General features: G+C 47.6%; 1 protein-coding gene across 1 annotated transcript in view; it reads left to right on the forward strand.

The window, feature by feature from the left end:
- DGAT1 (diacylglycerol O-acyltransferase 1) overlaps positions 1-23,747 on the forward strand; it is a 365,492-nt gene that overhangs the window by 312,715 nt on the left and 29,030 nt on the right. The window contains exons 14-15 of the mRNA XM_030220830.1: positions 3,121-3,186; positions 20,703-20,790. Coding sequence (XP_030076690.1) covers positions 3,121-3,186; positions 20,703-20,790 — 154 coding nt within the window. The remainder of the gene's footprint in view (positions 1-3,120; positions 3,187-20,702; positions 20,791-23,747) is intronic.

Here is a 23,747-nt window from a genome sequence, read left to right on the forward strand (position 1 = left end):
TCCGGAAATCGGATCATCTGTTTGTCCTGTTTGCAGGTCCTCGTAAGGGTCTGCAGGCTGCTAAGCCTACAGTGGCAAGATGGGTCAAGGAAGCCATTGCAGCGGCTTATGTGGCCGCGGGGAAGGTGCCGCCTATCCAGCTGAAGGCTCACTCCACGAGAGCTCAGGCGGCCTCGATGGCAGAGGCCGGATCCGTCTCCTTGGAAGAGATATGCAAGGCGGCAACTTGGGCTTCGGCTCATACATTCTCCAAGCATTACCGTTTGACTGTGGCTGCACGGGCGGAGGCCCGGTTTGGAGCTTCAGTGTTGAGGTCAGGGATTTCAATGTCCCGCCCTGGGTGAGTACTGCTTCGGTACATCCCACCAGTCTATGGATTGATCAGCTTGATGATATGGAAGGTAAAATTATGTATAATCATACCTGATAATTTTCTTTCCATTAATCATAGCTGATCAATCCATAGCCCCTCCCAGATATCTGTACTGTTTTTATTCTGGTTGCATTTCAGGTTCAAGTTTAGTCTTCAGTTACTTCAGAAAGACTTCGTGTTCAAGTTTTTTCACTTGGATTCTTCAAGAGTTAAGACGAGTTTGTGTTACAGTGAGCTGCTGCATTCCTCTCCCCTCCGTTTTACGGGGCTGGATTGAGACTTAAAATTCTGCCGGCACTCCCTCCCGCTTCGTGCGGCTGTAGGGCAGCTTTGTACCCCTCCCGCTTCGGCGGTGTTAGGGTCAGTCAGCTCCTCCCGCGGTTGCGGTTGCAGGATAAGCCAGATCCCCCCGCATCGGCGGGTGTGGTGTCCCTCCCCCGCTCCGCGGGGATGAGCTGGACGGATTCCCCTCCCCCACTTGTGTGGGGATGAGCTGGGTTAATTCCCCTCCCCCGTTTCGGCGGTGGTGAGCTGGGCAGAGTGTCCCTTCGTGGGTGTAATTCTCTAAGTGCTGAGTCCTGCAGATGGAGCTTTGATATCGACATACTGAGGAGTTTCCGGCAGCACATGACCACATATAGGGAGGCAAAAGTTTGCTCTCTATCTCCACCTGCTGGTAGATGGACACAACCCACCAGTCTATGGATTGATCAGCTATGATTAATGGAAAGAAAATTATCAGGTATGATTATACATAATTTTACTTTACCAGAGAAATGTCCTCTTCTGTCAGATCTGGTTCGCATTGTGTGAATGTGAACCAGTGAGAGTCGCTGGAGATTGTCAGAGCTTGCATTCTGCATCCCTCTGCTAAATCCACAATATCCAAGCCAGAATATAATAATTTAAATAATGAAAGACTGTATTTTACCTCCAAGCAAAATAGCCTCCACACACATGACTCCAGCTAATTAAAACTGAAACTAAAAGCCGTAGTGCTTTTACAGCAGCTGATTTTGCGTCACACTCTGAGCGACAGCTAATGTTAGAACTCTACAGAGAAGCTAATTCCTAAGGAGTTTATCCAAAATTTACAGACTTAAATTCCTGCAAAAATTTGTAAGTAAATCATTTATTTGGAGTACTTTATTTAGCATATCAGCTGTTGTGCAAGATCATAATTACTTGCAATCACAGACTACCTTAAATTTCCTGGTGATCTGTCAGGGTTGGAATGGTGCCCCAGTTGAGAGCAGAGCTGGAATGGGCAGGAGTAAGGGGATCACTGCTACCCCAACTACACTCCTAGATCACCAGAAGTTGTAAGATAAGTCCAGGGGGGCCTTGGGTAGGGGGGTCTGGGAGGAAGAGCAACTCCTGTTCAGGGGGAAAAGGAAGGGACAGAGACAAATGGGGCAAAGTTCAAATTTTCAGCTTTCCCTGAAACAAGGCCATTTTGGGCCAAAACCAAAACTGGGCAGAAAATTCAGTTGGTCTCTATTTTCTGTCATTGCCCAAAGGGTAAGATTGCTAGGTGACTCCTAATCTTAAAGGACTGACTAAGCTGATCTTTTTCACCCCATCACATGTACTGGTGCTTTTGTAATGACATCAGAACTACAAGCCTGTGTAAATGAGGACAAACCAGAATAGCTGATTGTGTCACTTGAAGGCTGTTAGTCAAAAGATTTGTCTAGGTAAATCTTTAATTTTGAGAATTTTCCCCTCCTCCCCCACCCCCCACTAGCCGGTTAAGAGGAGGAGGCCATTGAGGTATTCTGGGAGCTGTCAGTAGTGATATTCAGTACTGTTGTACTTAATTGACTAGGAACCAAATTTTACTACTGGGCGTCTAACTTGTGCATCAGGTATGCATATACATTAAACCAGTTTTCAAAAGGAAATTTGTCCTACTAAGAAGTACATGCACACACCTTCATATCCTATTTAGTATACCCAGATTCCCCATTTTCTTTTCTGTTCATATGCATTTATTTTATAAATCATGTATGTACATCCAAACTCCACCCCTTACCCCTGGCAGCATTTCGGCTCACATTCTCCAGGCAATTTCTGCATTTAAAATACTTTTTCTATGGAAATGCAGTGGCGTACCAAGGGGGGGGGGGGGCGGTGGGGGAGGTCTGCCTCGGGTTCACGCCTGTCGGCTCTTCATTTTCATGCTCCCTCTGCCCCGGAACAGGTTACTTCCTGTTCCGGGGCAGAGGGAGCATGAAAACGAAGAGCCGACAGGCGCATGGCACCACCCCCCCACCCCACCCCCCCAGCGGCGTGCACCCGGGGGGGAGGGGTTCCTTCGCCGGGGGGGGCTGCACCCGGGGGGTGGCGCATCGGCGATCCGCCCCGGGTGTCAGCCCCCGTAGGAACGCCACTGTGGAAATGTCTTTAAAAATTACCTCTTGATGTGGGCTTCTCAAATATTAAGCTTAAAGTTATCCAAATACACTTATCTGAATGATTATAATTAGTTATATTCAGCAATAGGTCTTAGCTATATATTCACTGAACTTAACCTATTAGGTTTATGGAGAGACTTTTAAAGTTGACTGTCTTGCTGAATATTGAGCCAACTGGGCTACGCCACAGATAGCTGCTGTTTCTCTTTCACTTTCCTTTTAAGTGTTATGCTGTTTCCTGCACTCCCTGGTGAGATTTTGAGGTAGGATCACTGGCTGTATAGCCACTGCTCCTATATCTGAGGAAAATGCTTGTCTCTTCTTCTGCAGGAACTCCGAGACAGTCACTTACTTCTGGCAGAATTGGAACATTCCTGTTCACAGGTGGTGCCTCAGGTATTTATAGTCAATTATTCTAATTAGAACAACAAGAGGAGAGTTCTCATTAGTTTTAATCACATTTAATTTGTTTCTGAGAAGCAAACACTAAGACCCAGATGCACTAAAAAATCATTAGAGCCCTTCCCTTACCGATTCCCTTAACAAATCGGTAAGGGAAGGGCATGCATCAAGGAATAGGAATGCAAATGAGCTGCTCATTGTAGCTCACTTGCATTCTCTATTCCATCAGTAAACAGTCAGCCCATGGAGCATGCGCAGAGCAGCCAAGCGTTATGCTGGCTGCTCTGCACATGCCAAGAACATCCTTTATGGGCATGCTTTGCTTTAAAAAACAAAACTTAAACAAAATAAAAATGACGAGTGTGTTTAGCTCAGCCCCCCCCCCCCCCCCAGCCACAGCAAGAGAGGGCTCAGCAGTTACCCTTTCACAGGCTCCCTCCCTCCCTCCGTGTGTGATCAGGATCCAAGAAGAAGGCACAGCTCCCTCCTCCAGGTCTATCTCAGCCAATCACAGCGCGTTTAGCTCAGCTAAATGCATTGTGATTGGCTCAGGGACTTCCAGGTCTCAGCTGAGTGAAGTACTGCCAAAAAAGACGTTTTTATTTTTGTGGGGGGGGGGGGGGGGGGGGGGGGGAGGGAATGACGGCCAAAATGGACGGTTTTTTTGGATGGGCGTCCATTTTGGCCGTCATCCCCCCCCCTCCCCCCGCAATAATAAAAACGTCTTGTTTGGCAGTGCTTCACTCAGCTGAGACCTGGAAGTCCCTGAGCCAATCACAACACGTTTAGCCTAGCTAAACGCGCTGTGATTGGCTGATATAGACCTGGAGGAGGGAGCTGTGCCTTCTTCTTGGATCCCGATCACACAGGAGGGGGAGGGAAGAGAGCCTGTGAAAGGGGAACTGCTGAGCCCTCTCTTGCTGTGGCTGTGCAGCTTTTCAGTCTGATTCTCGAGAAATGTGATTTTTCCTTCTGCTCTGCCTCCTCTCACTGCTCCGTTTTACGCTTGTCTTTCTCTTTTAAAGCATTTTTATTTGTCTGGCTTGCGCGCATACGTAATGAGAGGTACAGACCTCTCGTTAGATTTTTCCAGCGTTAAGGCAATCGGAAAAGGTTAGTGCATCTCATCACAATAGGGTTTCTGCACAATTTGCTCATCTGCATTCTGTTTTCGTTAGCTGCTACCGTCGTCAGAATAAAGTCTTTAGTGCATGTCAGGGTTTACTACTTGCTAGTTAATGGCTCGTTAAGTTTAGTGCATCTGGCCCTATATAAATAAATTACACATTATACCATATAATCTTAAGGGTCCTTATATTCATCTGATATTATTATTTATTATTTATTGCATTTGTATCCCACATTATCCCACCTCTTTGCAGGCTCAATCTGGCTCGATATCCCTAGTACCTTGAGAAGTTTTAATTAAATCTGTAATACTAAGATGCAGACAACAGTCCAGCAGCGAGAGGGGTGCTATCCAGTCTTCTGTATTGAATGTCACATGTATGATTATCTCCCAGTTGGTGTGAGGTTGCATGTGTGTGCTTGATGCAAAGAACTCCTAGCTCTCAGAGAACGAGTTCATTCTCTTCAGGCTAGAATAGCAGACTTGGAGGAGCTGAGGGAGACAGAGATGTACACAGAGGATGCCTACAGGGACATTGTAGAGAAGTCCCACCTCCAGTCTGGCGCCTTGGAGGAGGGATCTTCCAATGTGGTATATATCATTCAGTGTAAAAAATGTAACGAAGGATGCTATATTGGGGAAACAGGCCAGATGCTTAAGACAAGATTTAATTTACATAGACATCACATGAAGAACGCTGGTGCCAGTCAGACCCCCACCCCTGTGGACCAACACTTTACAAGACCAGGACACTGTACCAGTGATTTCATAGTAAGAATCCTGAAAGGTAACTTTAAAACAATACAGGAACGTAAGACCTTTGAAGTCAGAATGATTGAATATTTTGACACCCAACAGACAGAACTTAACAAGGATCTGGGTTTTCTAGCCCATTATTGTTTACCACCACCCTCCTGTCTCCTATCCACACCCATCCTGTTAGACTATCAATGCAATGCTTTGATGTTCCCATGCATACCTCTTACCCACCCCCACCCTGTTAGACTGTCAATGAAATGCTTGGATGTTTCACTTATAAATATACTGTCATCTACCACATTTGCTTATTTCCGATCTGACGAGGAAGGGCAACCTTCGAAAGCTAATCAAGAAATGTATTAAGTTATGTCCAATAAAAAAGGTATCATCTTATTTTCTTTTCCATGTTTTATTTTGTTTCATTTCTATTGATATGTTAAGGAGGAATTTGAATCGAATAGACTAAAACTTTTGCAGGATATATCTTGGAATCCCTGTGGATAGAAATTTCATGTGTAAAGCGGAAAATGATAGTGATAGGAGTGTACTACTATCCAACTGTCCAGGATGAACAGACAGATACAGAAATGTTATCAGAAATTAGGGAGGCTAAAAAAACTGGGGAACACAAAAATGGGTGATTTCAATTACCCCAATATTGACTAGGCAAATCTAACATCAGTGCGTGCTAGGGAGGTGAAATTCATTGATGAAATCAAGTACTGCCTTATGGAGTAGCTGGTTAAGGGACCAACAAGAGGAGGAACAATTCCAGACCTAGTCCTTGGGGGAGTGCATGATCTGGTTCTGGAGGTAATGGTGCTGGGGCCAATTGATAACAGTAATTACACACATGAAATCCAATATATTAGCATATGAATTTCAAAAAGGAGACTATGGTAAAATGAGGAGAATGGTTTAAAAAGAAATTAGAGGAGCAGCTGCAGAGGTCAAAAATTTACATCAGGCGTGCATGCTGTTCAAAAATTCCATCCTAGAAGCCCAGACCTGATATATTTCATGTATTAAAAAAAGGAGGAAGGAAGGCCAAGCAATAGCCAGCATGGTTAAAAAGGAAGCTATTAGAGCTAAAAGAAAATCCTTCAGAAAATGGAACAAGGATCCAACAGAAAAAATTAGGAAACAGCATAAGGAATGGCAAGTCAAATGCAAAGTGCTGATAAGGAAGGCAAAGAAAGACTTTGAAAAGAAGGTTGTGTCGGAGGCAAAAAAAACATAGTAAAACATTTTTAGGTATATTAGAAGCAAGAAACTGGCAAAAGAACTAGTTGGACTGCTAGATGACTGAGAGGTAAAAGGGGCACAAAAGGAAGACAAGGCCATAGCAGAGAGTTTAAACAAATTCTTTGCTTTGGTTTTCACAGAGGAGGATGTGGGAGAGATACCAGTTCCAGAAATGGCATTCAGTGCTGATGAGTCAGAGAAACTGAAACAAATCTCTGTAAACCTCTAAGATGTAATAGAGCAATTTGATAAATTGAAGTGTAGCAAATCACCTGGACTGGATGGTATACATCTAAGAGTACTGATAGAACTGAAAAATGAACTTGCAGAGCTATTGTTAGTAATATGTAATTTAAAATTAACATAGTAACTTAGTAGATGTCAGCAGATAAAAACCTGTACAGTCCATCCAGTCTGCCCAACAAGATAAACTCATTACATATGGTATGTATACCTGTTCTTTATTTATCCTTGCCAATTTTAGGGCATAGACTCTCGAAGTCTGCCCGGCACTGGCCTTGTTCTAAAATTTCTGTAGTTGTCAAAGCCCTCCACTCTGGCCCATCCAAATCTAATTCAGCTTCCATCAGGGCATAGACTGTACAAGTCAGCCCAGCACTGGCTTTCTTACCTAATTTCCCCTACTGTTCTTTGGATCCCATCTTTCTAAACAGGATTCCTTTTTGTGTGTCCCACACATTTTTGAATTCTGTTACTGTTTTCATCTCCACCACATTCAGCGACGGGTATTGGAAAATTGGAAGCATGGTACTGAAAGACTGGAGAGTATCCAGTGTAACGCCAATTTTTTTTTAATGGTTCCAGAGGTTATCTGGGAAATTATAGACCCGTGAGCATTACGGCGCCAGCATTTATATGGGAACATAAGAATAGCCATACTGGGTCAGACCAGTGGTCCATCTAGCCCAGTATCCTGCTTCCAACAGTAGCCAATCCAGGTCACAAGTACCTGGCAGAAACCCAATTATTAGCTACATTCCATGCTACCAAACCCAAGGCAAGCAGTGGCTTCCACCATATCCATCTCAATAACAGACTATGGACTTTTCCTCCAGGAACTTCTCCAAACCTTTTTTAAACCTCATGTATGCTAACCACTGTTACTACATCCTCCAATAGCAAGTTCCAGAGCTGAACTATTCTATTTGCTATAAATGTATTTCCATGTAATTTCATCGAGTGTCCCCTGGTCTTTGTACTTTTTGAAAGAATGAAAAATCGAGTCACTTCTACCCATTCTACACCACTCAGGATTTTTATAAACTTCAATCATATCCCCCCCCCCCCCTCCCTCAGCTGTGTCTTTTCCAAGCTGAAGAGCCCTAACCTCTTTAGCCTTTGAGAGGAGTTCCATCTCCTTTATCTTTGTGGTTGTTCTTCTTTGAACCTTTTCTAATTCCTCTATATGTTTTTTTGAGATACGCAGACCAGAACTGAACGCAGTACTCTAGGTCAGGTCACACCATGGAGCGATACAGAGGCATCTTAACATTCTTGGTCTTATTTTCATATCTTTCCTAATAATTCCTACCATCCTGTTTGCTCTTTTGGCCGCCGCCGCCACTCACTGGGCAGAAGATTTCAGCACATTGTCTATAATGACACATAGATCTTTTTCTTGAGTTCTAACTGCTAAAGTGGACCCTAGCATCAGGTAGCTATGATCCGGATTATTCTTTCTAATGTGCATCATTTTGCATTTGTCCACATACTTTCATTTGCCATTTGGATGCCCAGTCTTCCAGTTTTCTAAGATCTTCCTGCAATTGTTTTCAATCCGCATGAGTAGTTTTGTGTCATCTGCCAAATGGTAGAGACCATTATAAATAACAGAATTACAGAGCATATACATTAGCATGGATTAGTGAGACAAAACCAACATGGAGTTAGTTTAAGGGAAATATTGCCTTACCAATCTACTACATTTCTTTGAAGGGGTGAATAAACATGTGGATAAAGGTGAGTCTGTCGATGATGTGTAGCGGATTTTCTCTCTGGATTTTCAAAAGACATTTGACAAAGTACCTCATGAAAGACTCCTAAGGAAATTAGAGAGTCATGGGATAGGAGGTAATGTCCTATTGTGGATTAAAAACTGGTTAAAAGATAGAAAACCGAGAGTATTATTAAATGGTCAGTATTCTCAATGGAGAAGGGTAAATACTGGGCTTCCCAAGGGGTCTGTGCTGGGACAACTGCTTTTTAACATATTTATAAATGATCTAGAGAGGAATAACTAGTGAGGTAATTAAATTTGCTGATGACACAAGGTTATTAAATTGCAAGAGGATTGTGAAAAATTGCAAGAGAACCTTAAGAAACTGGGAGACTGAGCATTGAAATGGCCAATGACGTTTAATGTGAGCAAGTACAAAGTGATGCATGTGGGAAAGAGGAATCCAAACTATAGTTACGTGATGCAAGGTTCCACATTAGGCATCACCGCCCAGGAAAAGGATCTAGGTGTCATCATTGATGATACGTTGAAACCCTCTGCTAAGTATGCAGTGGTGGCTAAAGAAACAAATAGAATGTTAGGAATTATTAGGAAAGGAATGAAAAACAAAATTGAGAATGTTATAATGCTTTTGTATCACTCTATGATGTTGAATGCACCTTGAATACTGGTCCTTGATTATGGAATTTTTTTTTTTTTTTACCATTTGTACCCCGCGCTTTCCCACTCATGGCAGGCTCAATGCGGCTTACATGGGGCAATGGAGGGTTAAGTGACTTGCCCAGAGTCACAAGGAGCTGCCTGTGCCTGAAGTGGGAATCGAACTCAGTTCCCAAGGACCAAAGTCCACCACCCTAACCACTAGGCCACTCCTCCACTCATTCCCTTCCTTGTTCTCTTAGACTGCAATCTTCTATGATTTAATTTAAAATTGACCTTAAAACCCATCTTTTTACAGAGGCCTATAAATACATTTTCATTTCTGTTATAATTTTGTCTCTGTTAGTATTGCGGTACTTGGTATCCTGAATGTACCGAGCTACCCCGTAGTTTGGCCTACCCTCTTTTCTATTAATTTTGTAGTTCTATCCCACCTCTCCTTTTGTTTCTTGTCCGAGACACATCTTCATTTTATTATGTTTTCTGTTGTGTTTTTGTGTTTTTATTGTGTTTTAGGTTGTAAACCACCCTGAAGGAATTCCTAGGGCGGGGTAGTAAATTTAAATAAACTTGGAAACTTATGCAATTCTGGTCACTGCATCTCAATCAAGATATAGCAAAATTAAAAAAGGTACAGAGAAGGGTGACGAAAATGATAAAGGGGATGGGATGACTTCCCTAAGAGGGAAGTCTAAAGCACCTAGGGCTCTTCAGTTTGAAGAAGAGACAGCTCGGGGGACATATGATAGAGGTCTATAAAATAATGAGTGGCGTGGAACGGATAGACGTGAATAACTTGTTTACTTTTTCTAAAATGCTAGGACTAGGAGGTACGCAATGAAGCTACTAAGTAGTACATTTAAAACAAAACCAGAGGGAATATTACTTCACTCAATGTGTAATTAAATTCTGGAATTCGAGAATGTTGTAAAAACAGTTAGTGGAGTTTAAAAAATGTTTGGATAATTTCCTAAAACAAAAGTCCATAAGCTCTATTAAGATGGACTTGGGAAAATCTACTGCTTATTTCTAGGATAGAGTCTCATACCGCTTTGGACGGTTTATCACATCACTCCCATGGTGACTCTGTACACGTGCATCAAACTTTAATCATTGACTCAGACCTCCTCCATCCTATGTTGCAATCTTAGTGATACTAACAATTATTTTATCATCCTACTAGTGAAAAAGGCCCGTTTCTGACAGAAATGAAATGGGCACTAGCAAGGTTTTCCTCGGAGTGTGTATGTTTGAGAGAATGTGTGTGAGATTGACTGTGTGAGAGAGAGTGAATATGCGAGTGTGTGTGTGTGTGTGTGACAGAGAGAGAGTGAGACTGGGTGCGAGTGTGTCCGTGAGAGAGATTGTGTGCCAGGGGCCCCTCCCTCCTTCCCAGTTCCAGGGTCCCCCCTCCATCCCTCCCTCCCAGTTCCAGGGTCCCCCCTCCATCCCTCCAAGTTCCAGGGTCATCCCCCCTCCCTCCCAGTTCCAGGATCCCTTCCAGTTTCAGGGTCCCCCCCCCCCCACCCTCCCTCAGAGTTTCAGGGTCACCACCCTCCCAGTTCCAGGGTCACCTTCCCTCCCTCCCAGTTCCATAGTCCCCCTCCCAGTTCCACGATCCTGTCCCCTACCTACCTTCCTCCCTCCCTCCGAGGTGCTTGGTGGGGGGGGGGGGTTTGCTATTTGCTGTCAACCTAAGGAGACACTGCTTCTGGCATCCAGCAGCTAAGTCCTGTCCTGACCCACAGGCAGCTGGAGCTCCCTCATACTGTTTCAGTGACACACATTGACAGGCAACGGCGGGGCTGACGCAGCCACGGGCACCCTGGATAAACTTTATATTGTTGACAAATGATGTGAAAATACAGAGTTTAAAATTGCTGTTTCTACCAGGTAGAATAATTTTTAAAGCTGTTTTAGTGATATTTAATTTAGATTTCATGATATTCATATGTACAGATGGGTAGCTTTCAAATAAATTAAAAAGGTGTGCAGTAAGAAACCAAAAACAAAAACCTTTTGTCCTTTACCTGTTAAGGCGCAGTTTATCCAGTAGAAACAGCTTTAGACGTGTTTCAGATATAAGAAGAAAAAAAATGACAATGTGGATCAGCAGCTCCTAGGTGTGCTTGGTTTTGAGTGTATGGGAATGACGGCTGTGTTGGGGAGTGGAAACAGAGATTAACCAATGGGCTTCCTTGCTTACAGTGTAGTTGATTGGGTCACTTCCACTCGTGTGTAGTAATCGTCCTGCTGCACAGCCAGAGTCGGAGAGGAGAGGGGGTGCGGCGGAACAGTGAGTGAGCAGCTGCGGGAAGGTGGGTGAGGGGGACTGTGTGCGGGGAGACGGGGTGCAGCGGCGATTTTGTTTGGTTTTGAGTGTATGGGAATGACGGCTGCTTGGGGAGTGGAAACAGAGATTAACCAATGGGCTTCCTTGATTCGTTGAGTGTCTGTGCTCCGCCCTTCCGTTTGACGTGAAGGCGGGGCAGACACTCATGGGATCTATACAACTACAAATTTAGAATGTTGAAATGTTGGAGGCTTCATTAGAATGTTGGGGTTGTGAATTATGTCTGGATTGGGCATGGCTGAGGGCGGGTCTATGAGTGAGAGTGAGTGGTGCTGACAGCCTAGCCTACCAACAGTACAGGGCTTCAGTGTTTCCCTGCCACAGAGTGAGCTTCAGAACATTGGAGGTGAGAATTATTTATACAGATATGTTATTCACTTTTATGCATAATTATGTTCCCAAAGACACTTAGCTTGAAGAGTCAATATGCTCTATTTTCCCAAACTGGTGTGTGTATATGCCCCGACAGGTGCCTGTTTCGCCACGCTTCTTCAAAGGGGGTATTCACACCGTTTAGCTATTGTGTTTCCACTATGCAAATTAAATCAAAGCTCTTTTCTTGTATCAAGTCTCTATTAACATCATATTTATTCCTAACAGATCGGGTGTTAGAATAACCTATCAAAATATACGTCTTGTTGGGCTTTGAGTGAGGCCTCTCTGTATTATGTGTTATTTTGACCAGGTTTGTGTATGTTTTTGAGTTCTTGCGTTCAGTGTGTCTTCTTTCTGCCTGGCCTTCCAGTTGTGATAACCTGTATTGGTGGATTTATCTTGGTGTAGTCAATTAGGTTATAGAGGTTTCTCCGAGGACAAGCAGGCTGCTTGTTCTCACTGATGGGTGACGTCCACGGCAGCCCCTCCAATCGGAAACTTCACTAGCAAAGTCCTTTGCTAGCCCTCGCGCGCCCGCGCGCACCGCGCATGCGCGGCCGTCTTCCCGCCCGAAACCGGCTCGAGCCGGCCAGTCTTCTTTTGTCCGCACTCGGTACGGTCGTGTTTTCGCCGTGTCGAGCCCCGGAAAGTCGACCTCGCGCGTCCAATTTGTTTTGAACGTGTTTTTTTCCTTCGGGAAAGCTTTGTCCTAGTCGGGAAGTGCTCCGGAAACCCCCCGCCGGGTTTCGTGTAAATCCTCCCCGTACTTCCAGCTTTTTTGCCCCGGTAAGTTTTCTTTCGTCGTCGGGGTAGGCCTCTTTTCGGCCTCGGTCGAGATTTTTTCTCCCTCTAAATTTGGTGCTTCAAATTTCGCCATTTCGGCTTTTGATTTCGCCGGCGTGATTTTTCCGCCCATGACATCGAAGCCTTCCAGCGGCTTCAAGAAGTGCACCCAGTGCGCCCAGGTTATCTCGCTCACTGATCGACACTCGTCGTGTCTTCAGTGTCTGGGGGCCGAGCACCGCCCTCAGAACTGCAGTCTGTGTTCCCTGCTTCAAAGGCGGACTCAGGTAGCGAGACTAGCCCAGTGGAACGTGTTGTTCTCGGGCTCTTCGTCGGCATCGGCACCGGGATCTTCGAGTGCATCGACGTCGTCAGCGTCCAGACCATCTTCCTCGGCCGCCCCTGCATCGAGTGCATCGAGGCATCGGGCCTCTGCATCGGCGCCGAGACATCGGATAGCTGCATCGACGTCGGTGGTACCAGGACCTCGTCTGCTGATGTCGTCGGACGGTGGTGCATCGGGTGGAGTGCAGGTGAGGGCTGTCCATTCCCCTGCTGGTGGCGGTGAGCCCTCGGGTGGGTCTCCGCCTACCCTGAGGGCTCCTGCGGTACAGCCCCCCCGAGATCGACCTTCTTCAGTCTCGGCCCCGAGGAAGCGACGGATGGATTCGACGTCCTCCTCGTCGGTGCCGGGGAGCTCCGGTGACATGCTTCGGAAGAAATCGAAGAAGCATCGACACCGGTCTCCTCCCCGTGTCGGCACCGAGAGCTCTGGGTCGCCGAGGGATTCGGCACCCAGCAGGCATCGGCACCGAGAGGACCGCTCACCCTCTGTTCAGGAGGTGTCGATGCGCTCCGCTCTGGACAGCCCGGAACAGCCTCCACGCCCGGAACAGGTACTGACGTCGACGCCTGCATCGACCTCTCAGCCTTTCTCTGCAGCCGCTCTAAACGAGAGCCTCCGGGCCGTTCTCCCAGAGATTCTGGGAGAGCTGTTGCGCCCTACCCCTCCGGTACCGGCGGTGCTTGCGCCACCGGTACCGTCGAGCGTGGCGCCGGCTGGCCCATCGCCCAGGTTGAGGTCCCCGCGGTACCGACCGCGGCCACCTCCCAGGAAGGCTCCCCGACTACGTCGGCGGAGGGAGCTTCGCCGATGCGGGCGAGGGAGTCTACCTCTCGACGCCCCCATCGTGGACGGGGTTCCACGGAGTCGAGCAGGGCGAGGTTGCAGACACAGGTCCGTGAACTTGTGTCTGACACCGAGGGTGAGGCCTCGTGGGAGGAAGAGGAAGATCCCAGATATTTCTCTGACGAGGAGTCTGAGGGTCTTCCGTCTGATCCCACTCCCTCTCCTGAGAGACAGCTTTCTCCTCCCGAGAGTCTGTCTTTTGCCTCCTTTGTCCGGGAGATGTCTACGGCCATCCCCTTCCCGGTGGTTGTGGAGGACGAGCCCAGGGCTGAAATGTTTGAGCTCCTGGACTATCCTTCTCCACCTAAGGAAGCGTCCACTGTTCCCTTGCACCATGTCCTGAAGAAGACATTGCTTGCGAACTGGACCAAGCCATTAACTAATCCCCACATTCCCAAGAAGATCGAGTCCCAGTACCGGATCCATGGGGACCCAGAGCTGATGCGCACTCAGTTGCCTCATGACTCTGGAGTTGTGGATTTGGCCCTAAAGAAGGCTAAGAGTTCTAGGGAACATGCTTCGGCGCCCCCGGGCAAGGACGCTAGAACCTTAGACTCCTTTGGGAGGAAGGCCTACCATTCCTCTATGCTCGTGTCCAAGATCCAGTCTTACCAGCTCTACACGAGCATACACATGCGGAATAATGTGCGGCAGTTGGCGGGCTTGGTTGATGCTCTTCCCCCTGAGCAAGCCAAGCCTTTTCAGGAGGTGGTCAGGCAGCTGAAGGCGTGCAGAAAATTCCTGGCCAGAGGAGTTTATGACACTTTTGATGTTGCGTCCAGGGCCGCTGCTCAAGGTGTGGTGATGCGCAGGCTCTCATGGCTGCGTGCCGCCGACCTGGAGAATAGAATCCAGCAGCGGATTGCGGACTCGCCTTGCCGTGCGGATAACATTTTTGGCGAAAAAGTCGAGCAGGTGGTAGAGTCTCTCCACCAGCGGGACACCGCATTCGACAAGTTCGCCCGCCGGCAGCCTTCAGCTTCTACCTCTACAGGTAGACGATTTTTCGGGGGAAGGAAGACTGTTCCCTATACTTCTGGCAAGCGTAGGTACAATCCTCCTTCCCGACAGCCTGCGGCCCAGGCTAAGCCCCAGCGCGCTCGCTCTCGTCAGCAGCGTGCGAATCAGCAAGGCCCCGCGGCTCCCCAGCAAAAGCAAGGGGCGAGCTTTTGACTGGCTCCAGCAGAGCATAGCCGACATCCAAGTGTCAGTGCCGGGCGACCTGCCTGTCGGAGGGAGGTTGAAAGCTTTTCACCAAAGGTGGCCTCTCATAACCTCCGATCAGTGGGTTCTCCAAATAGTCCGGCAAGGATACACCCTCAATTTGGCCTCACAACCTCCAAATTGTCCACCGGGAGCTCAGTCCTACAGCTTCCAGCACAAGCAGGTACTTGCAGAGGAACTCTCCGCCCTTCTCAGCGCCAATGCGGTCGAGCCCGTGCCATCCGGGCAAGAAGGGCTGGGGTTCTATTCCAGGTACTTCCTTGTGGAAAAGAAAACAGGGGGGATGCGTCCCATCCTAGACCTAAGGGCCCTGAACAAATATCTCGTAAAAGAAAAGTTCAGGATGCTTTCCCTGGGCACCCTTCTCCCCATGATTCAGCAAAACGATTGGCTATGCTCTCTGGACTTGAAGGATGCCTACACACACATCCCGATACTGCCAGCTCACAGACAGTATCTGCGATTTCAGCTGGGCACACGCCACTTCCAGTACTGTGTGCTACCCTTTGGGCTCGCCTCTGCGCCCAGGGTGTTCACAAAGTGCCTAGCTGTGGTAGCAGCGGCGCTTCGCAGGCTGGGGGTGCACGTGTTCCCATATCTCGACGATTGGCTGGTGAAGAACACATCCGAGGCAGGAGCCCTGCAGTCCATGCAGATGACTATTCGCCTCCTGGAGCTACTGGGGTTTGTGATAAATTACCCAAAGTCCCATCTTCTCCCAGTGCAGAAACTCGAATTCATCGGAGCCCTGCTGGATTCTCGGACGGCTCGCGCCTATCTCCCAGAGGCGAGGGCCAACAACTTGTTGTCCCTCGTCTCGCGGGTGCGAGCGTCCCAGCAGATCACAGCTCGGCAGATGTTGAGATTGCTGGGCCACATGGCTTCCACAGTTCATGTGACTCCCATGGCCCGCCTTCACATGAGATCTGCTCAATGGACCCTAGCCTCCCAGTGGTATCAGGCCGCCGGGGGTCTAGAGGACGTGATCCACCTGTCCACGAGTTTTCTCGAATCCCTGTATTGGTGGACGATTTGCTCCAATTTGACTCTGGGACGTCCCTTCCAAATTCCTCAGCCTCAAAAAGTGCTGACCACGGATGCGTCTCTCCTGGGATGGGGAGCTCATGTCGATGGGCTTCACACCCAAGGAAGGTGGTCCCTCCAAGAAAGCGATCTACAGATCAATCTTCTGGAGTTGCGAGCGATCTGGAACGCTCTGAAGGCTTTCAGAGATCGGCTGTCCCACCAAATTATCCAAATTCAGACAGACAATCAGGTTGCCATGTACTATGTCAACAAGCAGGGGGGCACCGGATCTCGCCCCCTGTGTCAGGAAGCCGTCAGCATGTGGCTCTGGGCTCGCCGTCAAGGCATGGTGCTCCAAGCCACATATCTGGCAGGCGTAAACAACAGTCTGGCCGACAGGTTGAGCAGGATTATGCAACCTCACGAGTGGTCGCTCAATTCCCGTGTGGTGCGACAGATCTTCCAGGCGTGGGGCACCCCCCTGGTGGATCTCTTCGCATCTCAAGTGAACCACAAGGTCCCTCAGTTCTGTTCCAGGCTTCAGGCCCACGGCAGACTGGCGTCGGATGCCTTCCTCCTGGATTGGGGGGAAGGTCTGCTGTATGCTTATCCTCCCATTCCTCTGGTGGGGAAGACTTTGTTGAAACTCAAGCAAGACCGAGGCACCATGATTCTGATTGCTCCCTTTTGGCCGCGTCAGATCTGGTTCCCTCTTCTTCTGGAGTTATCCTCCGAAGAACCGTGGAGATTGGAGTGTTTTCCGACCCTCATCACGCAGGACGAAGGGGCTCTTCTGCATCCCAACCTCCAGTCCCTGGCTCTCACGGCCTGGATGTTGAGGGCGTAGACTTTGCCTCTTTGGGTCTGCCAGAGGGTGTCTCCCGCATCTTGCTTGCTTCCAGGAAAGACTCCACTAAGAGAAGTTACTTCTTTCATTGGAGGAGGTTTGCCGTCTGGTGTGACAGCAAGGCCATAGATCCTCGCTCTTGTCCTACACAGACCCTGCTTGAATACCTTCTCCACTTGTCTGAGTCTGGTCTGAAGACCAACTCCGTAAGGGTTCACCTTAGTGCAATCAGTGCATACCATTACCAAGTGGAAGGTAAGCCGATCTCAGGACAGCCTTTAGTTGTTCGCTTCATGAGAGGTTTGCTTTTGTCAAAGCCCCCTGTCAAGCCTCCTACAGTGTCATGGGATCTCAATGTCGTTCTCACCCAGCTGATGAAACCTCCTTTCGAGCCACTGAATTCCTGCCATCCGAAGTACTTGACCTGGAAGGTCATTTTCTTGGTGGCAGTTACCTCGGCTCGTAGAGTCAGTGAGCTTCAGGCCCTGGTAGCCCAGGCCCCTTACACCAAATTTCATCACAACAGAGTAGTCCTCCGCACTCACCCTAAGTTTCTGCCAAAGGTTGTGTCGGAGTTCCATCTGAACCAGTCAATTGTCTTGCCAACATTCTTTCCCCGTCCTCATTCCTGCCCTGCTGAACGTCAGCTGCACACATTGGACTGCAAGAGAGCATTGGCCTTCTATCTGGAGCGGACACAGCCCCACAGACAGTCCGCCCAATTGTTTGTTTCTTTTGATCCCAACAAGAGGGGAGTGGCTGTAGGGAAACGCACCATATCCAATTGGCTAGCAGATTGCATTTCCTTCACTTACGCCCAGGCTGGGCTGGCTCTTGAGGGTCATGTCACGGCTCATAATGTTAGAGCCATGGCAGCGTCGGTAGCCCACTTGAAGTCAGCCACCATGGAGGAAATTTGCAAAGCTGCGACGTGGTCATCTGTCCACACATTCACATCTCATTACTGCCTGCAGCAGGATACCCGACGTGACAGTCGGTTCGGGCAGTCAGTTCTTCAGAACCTGTTTGGGCTTTAGGATCCAACTCCACCCCCCGAGGGCCCTGTTTGTTCTGTTCCAGGCTACACTCTCAGTTAGTTGGTAAATTTTTTAGGTCAATCTCAGTTATGTCCTCGCCGTTGCGAGGCCCAATTGACCAATGTTGTTGTTTTGAGTGAGCCTGGGGGCTAGGGATACCCCATCAGTGAGAACAAGCAGCCTGCTTGTCCTCGGAGAAAGCGAATGCTACATACCTGTAGAAGGTATTCTCCGAGGACAGCAGGCTGATTGTTCTCACAAACCCGCCCGCCTCCCCTTTGGAGTTGTGTCTTCCCTTGAAGTGTATTGTCTTGCTACATACTGGACTGGCCGGCTCGAGCCGGTTTCGGGCGGGAAGACGGCCGCGCATGCGCGGTGCGCGCGGGCGCGCGAGGGCTAGCAAAGGACTTTGCTAGTGAAGTTTCCGATTGGAGGGGCTGCCGTGGACGTCACCCATCAGTGAGAACAATCAGCCTGCTGTCCTCGGAGAATACCTTCTACAGGTATGTAGCATTCGCTTTACTCCCCAGTGGTTAGCTAACCATGGGTTTCTTGGAAGCCTTCTGCCCTTTCAAATCTGAACGGAGGAGGCAGGTTCCTTTTCTTGGTGCATGACCCTACCTTCTCCTACTCTTAAATTTAGGCTGAACCAGAGCAGTATCAGCTTCCAAAGCCCAGTCATAGTTTGCATTATAGTGGATCCTGGGGTTGGGTGAATCTAGTTAGCATGCAACATATATTTTACCACTATGACTCACCAGGTCACCAGTCTCACTAAGGGGTGTGTCCTGCCCCTTGGCACAACGCTTCAAGGGTTGTTTCTTTTAGATAAATGCTCCTGTGTGTGACCTCATCAGTGTGTGTACTCATCAGCATGTCCTCCTCTAGACAGCCCCACAGGTGGATTTCTCAGTGCGAGTGTAGGCATCAGCATGTTTGAATTTGCCTGCTAGATGGTAGTTGCACCTCTGACCATGTCTCTAATGGCAGCCAGGACCGAAGACGCCTCAAAGGGTGTTTCCTTTAGATAGACGCTCTTGCGTCTGACATCAGTGTACATGCTACCAGCATGTCCTCTGATCGATCCTGCTCTAGACAAGAACAAAAGTACAACTTTAGAGCCTATATTGCTTCATATAGAGCAGGATTTCTCAACCCAGTCCTTGAGGAACCCCAAGTCAGTCTGGTTTTCAAGGTATCCGCAATGAATATGCATGAGATACATTTGCATGTACTGTCTCCATTGTATGCAAATGTATCTCATGCATATTCATTGTGGGTATCCTGAAAACCTGACTGGCTTGGGGAGGAAACCCTGATATAGAGCAGTGAAAATGGGTATCACCCTTGATGATTCTTGCTTAAAATGTGGAACTGAAAGAGCTAATTTGGGTCACTTATTTAGCATAGGGAGAGTGTTAAACACCTTTTGGGAGGGGATTTCTGGGTACATATTAGTTTTGCATTGACAATTACCTTTTTCACCTTGATTCTTGTTGTTTAAAGACTTTGGATTAGTGGAGGGTCATGTAAAAAAAATTGGATACAGTTATGTTATACTAGTAAAAAAGGCCCGTTTCTGGAGCAAATGAAACGGGCGCTAGCAAGGTTTTCCTCCCCAACACCCCCCCTTCCTCCCTCCCTCCCTTCCCACCCGTTCGTCGTTCTGAATCCACTGACACTATTGCTCCGCACCTCGTGAATGCACCTTCATCACCTTCTTGGTTCTGAAGCCACTGACGCCATTGCTCTGCCCTCGATGTGTGACGCCATTGCTCCGCCCGCAACGTCATCACGTTTGACGCGAGGGCGGGGCCCAGAGACTTGGTGCTTTCGGTGGCTTCACCACCACGAACCCTTCATGAAGGAAGTGACGTCAGTGTCCTCAGAACGTTGAGGGTGAGTTTTATTATATAGGATGTTTTTGTTGGCACGTAAATGTATTCCTTTGAATTGAAGATCTAGAGATCCTCCAATAATAACATAATGAAGGATTTTGCTATTCAGAGTAATGATATTAGAGCACTATCGTTGTGGACATCATGGATGACTCTGATACCGAACAATCTGAGTCTATGTGGGCCTCTTTACTGCACACGGCACAAAGTTAGTTGTTGATGTGTGGGAAAACGCAGGGTACAAATGTAATAAATAAATAATTATTAGAAGCACTCAAGATTGGAAATAAAAAAGCAGACAGTAAATTAAGCCAGATTAGATGTCTACATATCATACCATCATGGAATTATGTTTGGAGGGGAGAGGGAGGTAGATGCTCCAGTGGGGAAATTGGGGGAGGGGGCGTAATAGCAAAATTTGCTTGCAGTGTACTTATATTTTTGTAAAATGGTTTATTGTAATATTTTAAACTCTGTTCTTGCTGTGTTGAGAGAGACATAATTTTCAAAAATAACATGGCTTTCCTGTGTGTAAACTGGACTTTATATGTGGGAATTCCATTATAGAATTACCTCCTGTATGGATAAGAGAGCACAGAGATATTTTATATACATCAACTCATGGGGTAATAATTGGGCCTTGTAAGGAAGACAAAAGAGGAAAATTTTGAGATGGGCTAAAGAAGAGTATTTGATTAGGAAAGGAGATAGCAGTTGAGGAAAATGTACCAACTGAGGCAAGATCGTGTAGCAGATCTTTTGTAATGGACAGTGTTGATCAGGTCATTGTTCAAGCATGGTTTCTTCCACGTATACTGAAGATTGTTCATGCAATTATTTATTTACTTCCATATCGGGAGGAAAAGGAAAATGTCTTAATCTGCTTTGTGACAGTGAGTTTTGAATGTTTCATAGACATTGTGCTCACATACAGAGGAATTCAGAGGGTGCTGTGTAAACATTCTTAAAATGATTAATCAGCCTTTCATCACTTTGCTTCTATTTAGGCACTTTTACAAGCCGATGATGAAGAGAGGAGTTTCCAAGTGGATGGCTCAGACAGCAGTATTCCTAGCCTCTGCTTTCTTCCATGAGGTAAGGGTCTGCCATCCTGCCACCTGTAATAGTCTGTGTGAGGCATTTGTACTGTTAAAAGTGAGATAAGTACGTAAGCATTGCTATCTTGAGACAGATTTAAGTTCATCAAGCCCAATATCCTGTTTCCAGCAGTGGCCAGTCCAGGTCACAAGTACCTGGCAGAATCCCAAAAGACAAAATAGATTTCATTGAGCCTTATCCAGAGAATAAGCAGTGGATTTTCCACAATTCCACCTTAACAGTTTATGGGCTTTTCTTCCAAGAATATGGCCAAACTTTTTTTTAAACTCTGCTATATGAACTGCTTTTACCACATTCTCTACCAACAAATTCCAGAGCCCAATTGTACATTGAGTTAAGAAATGTTTTCTCCTATTTGTTCTAAATGCATTACTCAGTAACTTCATTGCAAGCCCTATAATCCTTGTACTTTAGGAAACAAACAAGGGATTCAGGTTTACCTATTCCACTTCACTCATTTTTTAGACCGCTCTCATATATCACAGTATATGACAGCAGATAAAGACCCGCATGGTCCATCCACTCTGCCCAACAGGGTGGCCAGAGCTGCACCAGCAACTCTGTGTGGGCTATAGCCACCAATGCTTATACATTGGTTGGCATTCTCTGCCATGCCTACCACATATAATCAGCAAAACATGATGGTTATAAGCATATATCAACCCCAAGTACTGCTGACAGTATTCAACTTACCAATCGAGATGTCTTCCCCTCCCCAGTGGCGTTCCGACGCTGGCTGACACCCGGGACGGATCGCCGATGTGCCCCCCCCCCCCCCCCCCCCGGGTGCAGCGCGACCCCCCCCCCCCCCCCCCGACGAAATGACACCCCCCCCCCCGGTGCACGCCGCTGGGGGGGGGGGGGGTGCCGTGGCACGCGCCTGTTGCCCTGTTCCGGGGCAGACGCAGAGGGAGCAGTGAACACATGCAAATTGCGAACTCGGAGACGGCAACAGGCGCGCGCCGCAGCACCCCCCCAGCGGCGTGCACCCGGGGCGGACCGCCCCCACCGCCCCCCCTTGGTACGCTACTGCCCCTCCCCCCTGAGCTGCACAACACCCTTACAGCACATGACAATAAGTGATCTACAACACTGGAGTTGCTGAAGCTTCACCTGTCTTTTTGTAATTTGTGGAACACACTGTAGAAATCTGTACAGCTTCGGCCTTAGTTCCCACTACTCTTGCCCAACATAACACCTCAACAGCTAGGTTGTGTTTCCATCCTCTTTGTATTTACGCATCCCCTGTGTCTGTCCCACGCATTTTTTAATTCGCTCATCATTGTTTTTTTTAATCTGTTTATTGGCATAACATTAGACATACAAAGGTACCAAAACCACGAAAACTTATTACAGAGCTTGAACAGCCACATTTCTGTTATGGAGGAAATGCCAAACTTACATGTTTTAGTTTTAACTCCCCCCCCCCCCCCCCCCCACTATCCAATCCCCCCTCCCCAATATCCCTCCCTTCTCCCCACTGCTCCCAACCTCCCCTCCCCACTCCCTCAACAATTCAAAATTCTACTTTTTGCAATAGGAGTGAGTGTATCCCAGAACGGTGACCAGATTTTACAAAACTGGTCTCCCCTGCTGGAAGCCAAATCACTGATCCCCCGCTTTTCTATTGAACAACATTTCATCATCGCCCAACGCCAGTGTAGTGTGCAGGGGGCCTCCCGGTTAAGCCACATCTGCAGGATGGTTCTTTTTCCCATTAACACTGATCTCTTCAAAAAGGCTTGCAGGCCAGCCGGTTTGTGCCCCTGTACCAAAAAGACATCAAATAATTGTCCAGGGGTTGGTTTCCAATGCACTTTCCACATAGCCGACACTTGCCGGCCCAGGGCCGACCAGAATACCAATACTCCTTGACAATGCCAGAACATATGACCCAGGGAGGCCCCCCCTCCGGCACACTTGGGACAATCATCTGTCTCTCTCAGGGATGATCTAAAGGCCCTGTGAGGCGAAATGTGCAGTCTGAGGATAAATTTGTAGTTCAACTCCCACCAGGCTGCATTCTCAGTCACTTTGTGGATAGATTTTAGACAGTTCATTACTTGTTGCGGCTCCACTCACCATTTCAATTCCTGGCTCCACAGGACGCAAATTGAAGTAGTATCAAGTGATTCTAAAGAGACTTGTATGCAGCTGTGGAAGTATTTCAGTGGGGTTCTTTGTTGTGCCTCCAAGTCCAGTAGTTCGTCCTGTCTCTCCCATACTCCCTGCCTTAGGGAGTCAACAGGCAGCGACTGGATATAGTGTTTCATTTGAAAGTAAGCAAAGGTATCACCTTGCTCTAGACCATATTCCTCACATAGAGCCTGAAAAGATTTAATAGTCCTCTGCTCTGTTACCACCTGAAACAAAAAAATGGATCCCCCAGGCAGTCCATCTTCTCAGTAAGCGGGACGACCCTCCCTCCGGAAATGCCGGATTACCCAGAATCGGCAGTAAGGGCGACACCGAATTATTCCACTTATAGGTTTTACTGAGCCATTGCCACACTCTACGCAGGGGGTGCAAAATATATTTGTAGGGTCCCAGGGAGGTTAACTGATCTGATGGTGCATGCAGCCAATACGCAAAATGAAGGGGTTCCATCAGTGTGGTTTCGATCTTTTACATGAAAAAAATTCAGTAGATCGGAACCAATCTGATAGGTATCATAAGCAACTCGCCATGGAGAGAAGTTTCAGGTCCAAAAGCCCTAGTCCCCCCTTCTCCCTTGGTCTCATGAGTTTATGAATCCCAATGCGTGCTCTCTTCCCTTGCCATAAAAACCCGTTAAGCTGTTTCTGGAGCCATTTGTCCTCTTTGTAACCCAGTATGAGCGGGAGCATTTGCAAAATATACGTCCACCTAGGCAGTGGCGTAGCTAGGGTAGTTGACACCCGGGGCCGGTCATTTTTTAACACCCCCCTCCAAAA

Source organism: Microcaecilia unicolor, chromosome 1 (genome assembly GCF_901765095.1).
Source record: "Microcaecilia unicolor chromosome 1, aMicUni1.1, whole genome shotgun sequence".
Taxonomy (NCBI): Eukaryota; Metazoa; Chordata; class Amphibia; order Gymnophiona; family Siphonopidae; genus Microcaecilia; species Microcaecilia unicolor.